At 40.2% G+C, this 13,810-nt stretch overlaps 1 protein-coding gene across 3 annotated transcripts in view; it reads left to right on the top strand.

Moving 5' to 3' along the window:
• The window catches only part of tprb (translocated promoter region b, nuclear basket protein), a 34,066-nt gene that overhangs the window by 6,009 nt on the left and 14,247 nt on the right, over positions 1-13,810 (top strand). For all 3 annotated transcript variants that reach the window (XM_061778926.1, XM_061778927.1, XM_061778928.1), the window contains exons 15-30: positions 1,142-1,305; positions 1,458-1,600; positions 3,094-3,242; positions 5,131-5,293; positions 5,364-5,498; positions 5,581-5,721; positions 5,939-6,107; positions 6,371-6,537; positions 6,713-6,865; positions 6,953-7,069; positions 8,751-8,954; positions 9,065-9,252; positions 9,617-9,764; positions 10,087-10,224; positions 10,390-10,521; positions 13,601-13,731. In XM_061778926.1, coding sequence (XP_061634910.1) covers positions 1,142-1,305; positions 1,458-1,600; positions 3,094-3,242; positions 5,131-5,293; positions 5,364-5,498; positions 5,581-5,721; positions 5,939-6,107; positions 6,371-6,537; positions 6,713-6,865; positions 6,953-7,069; positions 8,751-8,954; positions 9,065-9,252; positions 9,617-9,764; positions 10,087-10,224; positions 10,390-10,521; positions 13,601-13,731 — 2,442 coding nt within the window. The remainder of the gene's footprint in view (positions 1-1,141; positions 1,306-1,457; positions 1,601-3,093; positions 3,243-5,130; positions 5,294-5,363; positions 5,499-5,580; positions 5,722-5,938; positions 6,108-6,370; positions 6,538-6,712; positions 6,866-6,952; positions 7,070-8,750; positions 8,955-9,064; positions 9,253-9,616; positions 9,765-10,086; positions 10,225-10,389; positions 10,522-13,600; positions 13,732-13,810) is intronic.

Here is a 13,810-nt window from a genome sequence, read left to right on the forward strand (position 1 = left end):
CTAGTTTATTTTTAGCCTTGTCACGTGTAGTACGTAGTACTGTAACTATCTGACGGCCAATAAAGTTTTTTCAATCTTGTCTGTGAAAAAACACGTCGTCGGTGTGGGACTATTTTGCGGTGTCTCAGACAAACAACCCGCAAGTTATTTGCAGTCTGCACACAACTGAAGTACGTCTTGGGGAACGTCATAAATGCTTCAACACAACAAATTTGATCGGGCACCTGAAGAATGTACACAAGGAGGAGTGTGCCAAATTCAAGCAACACAGCGTTGGGGGGGGGGGGGGGTGGGGGAACAACTCTGGACAACACCCGTCCATATAGCCGGGACAGTGAGAAAGTTAGAGTAAGTATGTCATTAACAGTATTGGTTAAAGTAATTTAATTGCAATAAAGTAATTTAATTACAGTAAGTTATTTCTGTCATGTTGTAATGTTGATTTGACATAAACTGTCAGTGGCCAATCCTTGAATGCCCCCTAGAGGTCATTGATGTTTTAACCTTTGTCTAAAATGAGAATATTTTATACTAGAGAATATTTTAAGATGCTTAGTATACAGTGCACAAGTATATACAATAAATGAACAAGTCATGTAAATAGACGCATTGCTCCATCTTGTGATCGGATCGGTTATCTTTTTTTTTTTTTTTGCTGCTCAGTGATCGGCCCCAAAAATCCTGATCGTGTAAAGACTAATAGTATAGTATAATAATATTACTATTACATTAGTTGGTACATCTAGTTGGCTGGATCTTCCTGCCATTGGTTTATACTTGGGTAACCTTACTCCACTCGCCACCGTTGTTAATTATCCTTAATCTATGGTCTGTGTACCTCGAACAAATATTGACATCATTTAATGGACTATGCTTTGGTATATTTGATTTGTCTGCTTATGCTTCCGTTTCATTGACTGATTTATATCCGATTTTTCTCCACATTTGAGGCCTCATTCTGACTTTGGAATATCTGATTTTCATCCATTTTCCCTCTTCCTCATGCTGCCACGATATCTGCAGACATATCTGAATTGTACCACCTGAGAACAAAACTAAATGGAATCGTATTACTTAATGTAGTGTAGCTCCAGTAATGTCTGTAATGAAGAATTAAGCTAATCAAGGTGAACTATCACAGCCGTGGGGAAGTGGAGCAGACTTTGGAGACCACTCTGGCTGAGGTGGAGTCTCTGAGGGAGCAGCGCAGCCAGCACATAAAGATGACAGAGTCCATCATGAGGCAAAGGGATCTGTACCGTGTGCTGTTGGCTCAGGCAACAGGAGTCAGCTTCCCCCATCAAGGTACCACCCACATTGCAAATCATGAAGATTCTGTTAATTGTATATGGGGAAAAAGATGTTGAAGACATTGAATATAAGCTTCTTCCACATGAAGAATTGGTCTAATCTGATCAATGTTAGGCTCCCTATTTAGCTCAATTTTCTGTTTTAAGGTACATCACCTGAGGAGATCCCACTCACGTCCACCCCTGGCCGTTCACCTGCAGCCACTCCCACCACCGGAACACCAACTGCACTTGTCTCCATGGCAACTGACTCTGCTGAAGCATTGGAGGCCAAGGCAGCTTTGCGACAGGTGTATTTACTTTATCATTGTATTTTAAATGTGCGGTCAAAGCCAGAGCTACAGCAATGTCACCAAGTGCCATACTTTATTTGAAATCCTAAGATCCCTGTTTCCACCAAACATCAATGTGCACAGTCTACAACACAATTTGGAATGGTAAAGTCTGAAATGTCATGCAGTTCCGTTGCTGGGTGTGTAGACAAGATTTCCTAAGTATCCACGTTATTGATGATGGCAATGCAAAAAAAATGCATCTATCAAATAGACAAATGTTCCCCAGACTCATGAAAGCCCACTTTTTAGATTTCTGAGTGGCAGTTGGAAAAATAGGACAAAACTATGGAAGAATAGTGCAGTTTATTTGTGATCCATGTCAGCTTCTGAGAAACTCTACTGCATTGAAATTTGTAAATGTTCATTTCGCAAAATAATTTCCAATCGGTCAAAATGCGACACCCTATGCATTCACCCAACATTTATATTACATTACATGTTGTTTATTTGTATCATCACTGAAACTGTGTAAAACTTTGGTGATTATAATTCTGACCTATAAGTCTGTTTCGGGCTGGACAATTATGGCCAAAATAATAATCGATTATTTTGATCAATATTGTAATCACAATTATTAATCACGATTATTCCTCATGTTAGGGAAACATCTTTATTTTTATTGCACTACTTTTCAACAATCTGACAGTTTTCAGTGCAAAATGAATCTTTAAATGATAGATAATAATAGAAAATAAATTCTGCTTAATCAAGGGCTAACTTTATAAATATGCTTTCACAGAGCACAGTCACGAATTGCAACTTAACGGAAGCAAATACAGTCAATGCATAAAACGCAATACCAATAGGCTGAAAGCACTGACTTTTCATTTGAAAATCCCTGTCAATATAGTGAATTGTCAAGGAAGAGTACATCTCCGTTGTTCTGCTTGACCATTGGTCAGTCGTGCATTGTCACAAATTGCAAACAACTCAACAGTTGTGATTTCCCTCTCCATTTACTTCTGGTATTATTTTTTTAAATTTTTTTATTTTTTTAACTGCGGTCAGGCCAGCCGAAAAGTTGAAGTCAAGGCAACCGCAACAACAGTTGTTAATAGTGTCTTCCCGTGTCCTCTCTGCCAAAGTGCTGTGAGGTACAACTACATTGGAAATCAATGCCATTTCAAGATTTTTTCAAGTTGGCTACAGAATGGGGTGCTGGCAGTTAATGAAGCCTTAACCATACGTTCGCCCCCTGCTGGCTGGCTGACTAGGTTGTGGGCACTGCTACAAATGAAGCACTTTTCATATGCATCAGTGCCCGTGCTTTTTTTTTTTTAAACGCTGCCGATCAGGCTCATTTAATCGTGGCAGCTAAAATCGCAATCACGAATAAAATTCGATTAACTGTGCAGCCCTACATCTGTTGTTCAAAATACTCCTGAGTTGTTTGTGAATCTAAAGCTTTTTCATGATATGTAATAGGATGTGTATTCTTGCATATGCAGTTGCAGGAGGTGTTTTCCTCCTATAAGAAGGAACGGGTGGAGAGTGGCAAAGCACTGAGCGAGCAGAATGACAAACTCCTGGAGCAGCTTTCAGACCTTCGCTCAGAGAATGCCAAGACGGCAACACAGTTGGAATTTGCCTCCAAGAGGTTTGTTCTATCTTGAAGTGCAGGGCCATTTACTTTATTTTTTAATTACCACATAATCTCTAGAATCAAAACATTCTGTGAATCTGATCACGGTCTTGTTCATTCTAATATAAAAAAAAATTGTCTTAAGAAATAATTTCAGTAATGTATAATTTATTGTATCCGTCCTAGTCAAACAGCTATCATAAACCTTTTTATTAGCTTTGCAGACAGTTTATAACCAACAGTTTGACCTTAACTGCGTCTAAAGTGTCAGAAGTGTAAAGGTCAATAAAACACTCACTCGCACTTGGTAACAAGTTACAATGCCTGGCTAGTCAGTGCCTGGCTAGCTACAGCAATGTTCGGCACTGCATTATGACAGACACTTTGGTCAAATTCCTAATTCTACCAGATTACCGCCATTAAAATTTTAAATTGACATAAAGCTCATATTCATTGAAAGCTGATTCTGATTACTTAATTTTTAATTAACTTAATCCAGAATGTAATCCATTCATTAATAATGCGTAGAAACGTTCTTACTCTGCGCACAAGTTCAGCGTTACGCAAAATCACCGTCGAATTTATGACATGTGCCTACCAGACAATTTTCTTTGCACCACCGTGCGAATGTTAATAAATCAGAGTTCATTCTAAATTAAGGGCTCGCGGCACTCCAATCTGCATAAACCGAACCGCTATTTCCCTATAAAAGGACTGCTAACTGATGCATCTCAGCCAATACGCAAAGGTTGAAAGTTGCAAGACATGGGCCCCAAAATGAGGCTTTCCTATCATCGGAAAGCTTGCTAAACACAGATACTGACAACATCTAACAATCATGTTAGTCATTTTCTTTCATTCGGAAGTTAAATTAGAGAAGGCTACACACAAAACATGGATAGAAACAATGAATTAAGAGCTGATAATGAGCAAACACTGCACAGGTTGTTAAAATGGATAGCGGGGGGGTACTGTAAATATAGCACAGCAAAGAGGCATTTTTAGTTGATAAAATTCATAAAATTAGTGTTAGAAGACACAGAAAATATATAAACCATGCCGCCGGAATTATGTCTCAAGCAAGCCACCGAGTGGATCGATGGCTTTTTCAGTTTCGCGATCAAACCATGAACTCACGCAATCTTTTGCATGGCAACTGCTAACACACAGACGGCGGCGGACACACACACACACACAATACATACAAGCACTTGAACGGAACGAGGGTAAAGGTGATGGAGGGTCCTTTTCGGGGTTATTTAGGACATTCAACTAATAAGCAAAATTCCAAATTATTATTATTGTTAATATGAATGACTGTAGTATCAAGATGTTTTGCATCTTGGGTAAAAGATGTGTTTTAACTTTATTTCAAAAGCTGATCCATCATTGTGTATAAGCATGGTCTGAGGAGGTTCTAAATTTTTTTCGCAGAGTACGAACATATTGATGAATTGCAGATTTGTGCATCAAACTTGTGTGCACACGATTTAAGCACAAATTTGTACGTACGCACGGTTAGTGAATGAGGCCCAATGGATAAGGTGGCTACGTAGCGTAATGGCAGCTCTCTGCAATGTGAAAAGCAGACAAAAACCTGATGCTAATGACAGATGTGAGTGTGTCAACCAGCGTTCGTCAGCACAGCCCTGCCCCCTCGAGTTCCTGGTAGTCTTTAGAAGATCCCGGGGGACAGGAGAAACTAAATAATCCTCGTGGAAACTTCTGTCCCCTGCTAGTTTTTTGGGAAGTTCCTGGAAAGGTTCCTGCGGTGGAAAAAGGGCTGTGTTACAATTTGGCGTCAACCAAATTGTAACACTTTTCCTTATGTTACGTTGAAGCTTGATTTTTGCATTTGATTCATCATCTTAAAGAGTAACACTCTTTCTTTCACCAATGTCAGGTATGAGATGTTGCAGGACAATGTTGAAGGCTACAGGAAAGAAATTGCTTCCCTCCGAGAGAGAGAGCAAAAGATGGCCTCTGCCACACAGAAGCATGAGCAGACCATCAACACATTAAATGAGGATCTGCGAGCTGCACTGGAAAAACTTTCAATGGCAGAGGTATTTTTAATCACGAGATAAATTGCTGCTATGGCCATTTGTGAAATAATTTAATTCATCATCTTTGAAGGGTCTTGCTGAGGGTCTGCGTAAAGAGAGAGACATGTTGAAACTGGTTGAGTCTAGGTTGAATCAAGAGAAGGATATGATCTTGAGCCAGCAACAGAGTCAGAACCTTTTGATGACCAACCTTCAGGCTATTCAGGTAAATTTAACTATCTGGAATTTCTCCCTCACTGCCATGCACACAAAACTATCGGTTCCAAACATAAGTTATTGTTTTATAGGCTACACTTGAGCGTTCAGATGCTGACACACGTCAGCGTCTTAACAGCCAGTTAAAGAAGCAAGAGCGAGAGATCTCTCAGCTGCAGAAGAGGCTGGAACATGAGGTGGAACAGCGGCATTTGCTGAGCAGAAACCAAGAAGTAGGAAGTTTGATTTGAGCTCTGTGTCTGTTTTGAGCCACCACACTTTTTTTTTCTTCTTTACAATCAAATTGATGGGACTCAGCATGTCAAACATTATGAGTTTAAAACGAGGGATAGCTTATAGAGATGTTTTTCCCCAGACGGCACAGTTATAAAACACTGAACTGAGGGCTGAAAAAGCATATCCATGTAATTCTTTCCTTCCTCTGCTAAGATCCAAGTATTGGAATCAAAGCGACAACTTGAGACGCAAGTGGCTTTACACCAGAAGACTAAAGATCTGTTGAATGCTGCCGAGGTGGAACTCGACTCCCTCAGGTTGCAGCAAGGTAGCAGTGAACGTCGTCATATCCTGGGCTCCCCCTCAACGCCTAAAACTAGAGGTTGGAACAAACAAATATGCACACAAACTGTTTTACATTGATTGAGTTGCAGTAAGAAATAGTTCTTGTTTACCAAAGTGACCATTACCATTCTAGTTGCTATTACAACTTTATCTATGCAGATTGCTTATTTGCCATGTCTGCCTGTCCTGTTTATGAAACAAATATTCACTTGACTAGACTTAAGTGTATCTAGTCATTTCTTCTAGTCGGCCACGTGACAAATGAGCAGTTTAAACAATGTTATTAAATTCTTCTCTCAGGCTTGCAAGTTTCACATCAAGAACATGAGGATCTTCAGGGTCGCTTGCTGCAGGCTGAAACACGGGCAGAGCAGCTGGCAGAGAGCCTAAAAGAAACCACTTCCAGCATGGAGCAGTACCGAGCCATGGCTCAGAGTCTGGAGGAGTCCCTGGAAAAAGAGAAACAGGTGAAGGACACTTCTAAGGGAAAATAAAAAAACATGCTCCCATCATATTGGCTATATATTAAGGCAGACTTTGTCTCATATTTAAACACAGTTGTCCCAACCTTTCTGTTGCTGTGTTATTTTTCTTTTTAAAACGTTGAGATTTTTCTTTTTGGATTGTATTTCTAATGTGCAGGTAACGGAGCAGGCCCGTGCTTCTATTGAAAGTGGTGTGAAGGAGGCTAAGCAGCAGCACCGCAGGCTTGAAGAGAAACTTCTTGATGCCGAGAAAGAGAAACGGAATATGGAAGAAGAAAATCTGAAGGCTATAGTGTCCCTAAACGAGCAGGTAATCACATTTCTGTCAAAACTGTTCTTAACTGTACATTTTTGTCAGTCTCTGAAAAAAAAACAACCTTTATCATAACCTAATTAGATGGATGGTCTCCGAAGGAATCTGAACAGTGTCCAGGCAGAACACCACATGGGACTGCAGCGTTTATCAGCTGCTGAAGCCCAGCAGCTACAGGCTTTACAAGACAGCCATGAGCAGGTAAACCACCAACCTGTTTATTGGTCATGAATATGATCCTGTCAATGATGGCTATTTACCTACAGCTTTGTACTTCATTTTATTTCCCTCAACCTAGTGTAGTGTAGGGCTGAATGATATGGACAGAATTTCATATCTCAATATTCATGTAAGATATCGAAACAATAGGACTGTGGGTTCAGTGAAAACTGAGCATTTTTTTAATTAAAATATCATAGTACAAAATAATTTGAAAAGTGCAATTTTATTCATTAGAATTCACTGTCAGTCATTAAAGTAACGAATACAGTAGATATCAAAAATTTAACTGCAGCTCTGCTTTAACAATAAATATACTGCACCTGATGCCGCCTGATGTTTTCAAAGGACAACATAAGTATATTCAAAATGTATTAACCAGAGGTGTGTTTGTGTGTGAGTGCGTGTGTACATATTATATCATTCTTTTAGAGGAACACAGTAGCTTGTCAAAGGTGTGGTTTCAGACAGGGCCTCTCACAAAATAAGATGTTGCTCACCATGTGCAGTACTAAAAACTTTATTGTTGTGCGATTCACATTGTAAAACATTGTTTTGCCACGTTGCCTCGTCCCAATTTTCGCTAAGCACGGCCAACAAAGCGCCTCGCTCTGGTTTAGAAACTTGTTTTTAATCCAAAATGCCTCCAAAAATAATGGAAGATGACTTTTTTTTTTCCCTCACTAAATCTGTTGAATTCCATCAATAACGTCCGCTCTCGTCATAAATTCCCTGCTGTGTAGGAAGTACGCGCCTGTGTGCTTGTGTCTGCCCATTGCTCCTGCCCTCGGAATGTATGTCATTGGCTGGCTTTAGCTGTCGAACCTGGCAAGAATGAAATGTGGTTTGTGATTCACTGGCCTTAGAGTTGCATTAATGAGCAAGATTAAAAACGAGCTGTCCATGCAATTCCGAGCAGGGAAAATGTAAATCGTTATTGTTGATTTTGAGAACTTAATATCTTAAATGCTCATATCTTTATAATAATGATATATTGTTCAGCCCTAGTGTAGCGGGTATTTTTTATAATCTGAATTTACACTGCTGTGGAAAAGTATTGGCCCCCTTCTCAAATTCTTATTTATGCATAGTTTCCTCACTTTGCTTAAAATAATAAGACAAATATAACCCAAGTGAACATAAAATGCTGTTTTTACATGGGAGTTCTTTTGTGGCCTCCTGGATGAGTCATTGCTGTTCTCTTGGTGAAATCTTTGTAGGCCAGCCACTCCTGGGAAGGTTCACCACTGTTTCATGTTTTCTCCATATGAGGATAATGGCTTTCCTTTTGGTTCACTGGAATCCTAAAGCTTTAGAATAATTTTTTGTAACCCTTCTCAGACTCATATAGTCCAGGTCTGGAGGTAATCAGGCTTGTGTGATCAGTGAAAATTAATAAAAAATTGTGATTAGCCACAATGAATTAATGATTTAACAACTTTTTCACAGAGAGCCAGGTAACTGAATAGTTTTTTTTTCCCCCCTTAACTGAAATCACCATTTTAAGCTCACTTTGGTTATATTTGTCTGATATTTACATTTGTTTGATGATCTTAAACATTAAAGTGGGGAAACTGCACAGAAATATAAGAATTTGAGAAAAAGGGGCTAATAGTTTTTCATGGCACCGTAAACTGGTTATGTTTTCTATCAAATTTCAAAGGCTAAGCTGGCAGCTGAAGCACAAGGCAAGTATGAGCAGGAGATGATGCTGCATGCAGCAGATGTGAAGGCTATGCAGGATGCTAAGGCTCAGGCCCTGCAAGCAGCTGAGCTCAGACATCAACTAGAGGAGAAAGCTCAAAGGGCCAGTGCTGAGCTGATGGAGGCCAGGGTATCCTGGGGGGAGCAGGAAAAGATCCTCAAGGTGGGTTTCTAAATTGATTAATTTCATAGAAGGCCACACTGTAGTATGTGTCCTCTCTAATGTGTATACTGTTCAGACTTACTGTATTTCATTCCATTTTAATCTCACAGGAGGAGATGTCCAAAATAGAAAGCCGCTATGAAGAGATGCAAAGACAGAACGTTCTCTTGCATGAACAGATTCAGGCAATGAGTAGCAAGATGGCTGATAATTTGCAGCGTGCCACAACTGAGAGTCCACTAAACATCTCTCTGACTGAAGAAGGCAAATCTCAAGAACAAGTCCTTGAGATTCTAAGGTAGCACATGTTTACCCCGGCAAAATTTTGATTGCGCTATAAAACAGTCAGTATAGTTCACTGACCTAATATACTCTCCTTTTTAATTGTCATTAGGTTAAGTTTAGTGTGAGATAAAGTGACAGTCGACAGTAACTGAAATATTGCTGGTTTAACTGTTGAAGTATCTGTGAACAAGATACTGTACTCGCAGTGGCAATTTATACTACATCAATGTCTGAATGAGCCTATTGGAAATTCCTTCCAAAACCACATGAACCATAATCCTTGTTTGATTTTGGCAACATGACAAGCCGATTATGAATAATATGAAAGTGCAAAGGTTCTATACAATTGCAAACTTTTTACCATTATGTGTCAACAGGTTTGTGCGTCGTGAAAAGGAGATTGCAGAGTCTCGTTTTGAGTTTGCTCAAGGGGAGAGTTTGCGTTACCGTCTAAGGGTTGAACACCTGCAACAAGAGCTAAAGGAGGTTCAGGACAGCTTAAGTGCTGCACGAGAGAGGATGCAGGTACGTTTGAATGTTAAAGGAACCAACAGTTAATAGTAATGCTTATTTGCAATAATGTATGATACAGAAAAGGTGGCGGGAACCTGTCTTTGTCGGCCCTTTGACGTTTTGTTGCCCAACATATACGGCACGTGCCAAGAGATTGGACACTTTTATTCTTACCATTGAATGAGTGTGTCCAAACCTATGGCTGATACCAATATACTTAACTCATTCACTGCCATTGACTGCTTTAGAAGTCAAATATCCATGTTAACTGGGAAGGCTGGCAGTGATTAAACAATAGTTTCTGACCAAAATCTAAAATGCTCTTGTGTGTCAGGTGACGGCAAAGACCTTGACCCAGCATGATGAGCTGATGAAGAAGACAGAAACAATGAACATCCTGATGGAGACCAACAAGATGCTGCGAGAGGAGAAGGATAAATTGGAGAAAGAGCTGCAACAAACCCAAGCTAAGGTAAGCTGTGTGTGTGATTGATTGATTGATCGATCGATCAATCCAAAATATCCATATACACTTATGTTAAAATTGACCAGATACACAGACATCACAAGGTCTTTGAGCACGTAGTGCCTACATCCTCAAAATTCATTCAGGTTAATCACCTGATTTATCTTCCAGGTGCAAAAGTTGGAGTCAGACGTTTTGCCACTGAAACAGGCAAATGCTGAGCTGAGTGAGAAGAGTGGCATGCTACAAATGGAGAAGAAAATACTCGATGAGGAGATCAAGCGCTGGAAGGCTCGAACACAGGTTGGTGATAAGACCAAATGCGCTCCCCTCAATGGTGCCAAGCACAAAATGTGGCCAGTGGGCCATCTTACCAGCAGTATGTGCTTTAATGTACATAAAGACAGCGCTAAAACAATTTGGCAGTGTTCAACAGCTTCACCAGTGTGCAGCCTTTTCTTTTGGTGACCCAGTACTATTTCTGGCCCCCAGGAGTGGCTGCTGAGCTACGGGTCCTGCAGCCCTTCCCTTCTGCCCCATGTGCGTTCTTTTTCAGTTCGATCCCAAGTCATGTAGCATATTTGTGTATTTAAACTGCACTGTACAGTATGCGAGAACAAGGCAAAGTACAAATAGTGATTTCTGTATTTAGCAGTAGTTGGAAGTAAACTGATAATATACAACCCCAATTCCAATGAAGTTGGGACATTGTGTTAAACATAAATAAAAACAGAATACAATGATTTGCAAATCATGTTCGACCTATATTTGAATACACTACAAAGACAAGATATTTAATGTTCAAACTGATAAACTTTGTTTTTAGCAAATAATCATTAACTTGGAATTTTATGGCTGCAACTCGTTCCAGAAAAGATGGGACAGGGTCATGTTTACCACTGTGTTACATCACCTTTTCTTTTAACACCACTCAGTAAACATTTGCGAACTGAGGACACTAATTGTTGAAGCTTTGTAGGTGGAATTGTTTCCCATTCTTGCTTGATGTACAGCTTCAGCTGTTCAACAGTCCTGGGTCTCCATTGTCATATTTTACGCTTCATAATGCGCCACACATTTTCAATGGGATACAGGTCTGGACTGCAGGCAGGCCAGTCTAGTACCCGCACTCTTTTACTACGAAGCCACGCTGTTGTAACATGTGCAGAATGTGGTTTGGCATTGTCTTGCTGAAATAAGCAGAGGCGTCCATGAAAAAGACGTTGCTTGGATGGCAGCATATGTTTCTCCAAAACCTGTATGTACCTTTCAGCATTAATAGTGCCTTCACAGATGTGTAAGTTACACATGCCATTGGCACTAACACAGCCCCATACCATCACAGATGCTGGCTTTTGAACTTGGCATCCATAACGGTCCGGATGGTTCTTTTCCTCTTTGGCCCGGAGGACACGATGGCCACAATTTCCAAAAACAATTTGAAAGATAGATTTGTCGGACCGCAGAACACTTTTCCACTTTGCATCAGTCCATCTTAGATGAGCTCGGGCCCAGAGAAGCCGGCGACGTGTTGTTGATAAATGCCTTTTGCTGTGCTTAGTAGTTTCAAGTTGCACTTACAGATGTAGCGCCGAACTGTATTTACTGACATTGGTTTTCTGAAGTGTTCCTGAGCCCCTGTGGGGATTTCCTTTACATATTGATGTCGGTTTTTGATGTAGTGCCGCCTGAGGGATCGAAGGTCACGGGCATTCAATGTTTGTTTTCGGCCTTGCCGCTTACATGCAGTGATTGCTCCAGATTCTCTGAACCTTTTGATGACGATATGGACCGTAGATGATGAAATCCCTAAATTCCTTGTGATTGTACGTTGAGGAACATTGTCCTTAAACTGTTCGACTATTTTCTCACACACTTGTTCACAAAGAGGTGAACCTCGACCCCGTCTTTGCTTGTGAATGACTGAGCAATTCAGGGAAGATCCTTTTATACCAAATCATGGCACCCACCTGTTCCCAATTAGCCTGTTCACCTGTGGGATGTTCCAAACAGGTGTTTGATGAGCATTCCTCAACTTTCGCAGTCTTTTTTTGCCACCTGTCCCATCTTTTTTGGAATGTGTTGCAGCCATAAAGTTCTAAGTTAATGATTATTTGCTAAAAACAAAGTTTATCAGTTTGAACATTAAATATCTTGTCTTTGTAGTGTATTCAATTAAATATAGGTTGAAGATGATTTGCAAATCATTGTATTCTGTTTTTATTTATGTTTAACCCAACTTCATTGGAATTGGGGTTGTAGTTTACTGGAAGAATGAAATGCATAAGGTTCCAGTAACAAGTACAGTGGGTACGGAAAGTATTCAGAACCCCTTACATTTTTTTATGTTATATTGCAGCCGTTTGCTAGAATCATTTAAGTTCATTTTTTGTCTTCATTAATGTACACACAGCACCCCATATTGACAGGGAAAAAACAGAATTGTTGAAATTTTAGCAGATTGATTAAAAAAGAAAAACCTGAAATATCACACAGCCATAAGTATTCAGACCCTTTGCTCAGTATTTAGTAGAAGCACCCTTTTGAGCTAATACAGCCATGAGTCTATTTGGGAATGATGCAACAAGTTTTTCCACACCTGGATTTGGGGATCCTCGGCCATTCCTCTTTGCAGATCCTCTCAGGTTGGATGGTGAATGTTGGTGGACAGCTATTTTAAGGTCTCTCCAGAGATGCTTAATTGGGTTTAAGTCAGGGCTCTGGCTATGCCATTCAAGAACAGTCACGAAGTTGTTCTGAAACCACTCCTTCGTTATTTTAGCTGTGTGCTTAGGGTCATTGTCTTGTTGAAAGGTGAACCTTTGGCCCAGTCTGAGGTCCTGAGCACTCTGGAGAAGGTTTTCGTCCAGATATCCCTGTACTTGGCCGCAGTCATCTTTCCTTCGATGGCAACCAGTCGTCCTGTCTCTGCAGCTGAAAAACTCCCCCACAGCATGTTGCTGCTACCACCATGCTTCACTGTTGGGACTGTATTGGACAGGTGTTGAGCAGTGCCTGGTTTTCTCCACACAATAGTATTTCTAATTAAGGCCAAACATTTCTATCTTGGTCTCATCAGACCAGAGAATCTTATTTCTCACCATCATTGAGTCCTTAAGGTGTTTATTTATTTATTTTATTTTTATTTTTTTTCTTTACCTCTCTCACCAAGGCTCTTCTTCCCCGATTGCTCAGTTTGGCCGGACGGCCAGCTCGAGGAACGGTTCTAGTCGTCCCAAACGTCTTCCTTTTTAGGATTATGGAGGCCACTGTGCTCTTAGAACTTTTATAACAAAGAGTGAAACAATTTAGGGTGTCTGAATACTGTCCGTACCTACTGTATATTTTGCTTTATTATTACTTTATTACTCTATTTTTTTAGCATTTGGTGAGTCAGCAGAAAGATTCCGATCCAGAGGAGTACAAGCGTCTACATTCAGAGAAGGAAGTACATCTTAAACGTATCCAGCAGCTCATTGAAGAGAACAACAAGATCAAAGCAGAGGTAACCAGGTGAGAAATTGCAGTTATGTCTATTTGGAGTGTTCTGTTCACTAGTTGAGGAGGACATAAACTTCCAGCAGTCCTAACT

The sequence above is a fragment of the Phyllopteryx taeniolatus genome, chromosome 7 (assembly GCF_024500385.1).
Source record: "Phyllopteryx taeniolatus isolate TA_2022b chromosome 7, UOR_Ptae_1.2, whole genome shotgun sequence".
NCBI classification, from domain to species: domain Eukaryota; kingdom Metazoa; phylum Chordata; class Actinopteri; order Syngnathiformes; family Syngnathidae; genus Phyllopteryx; species Phyllopteryx taeniolatus.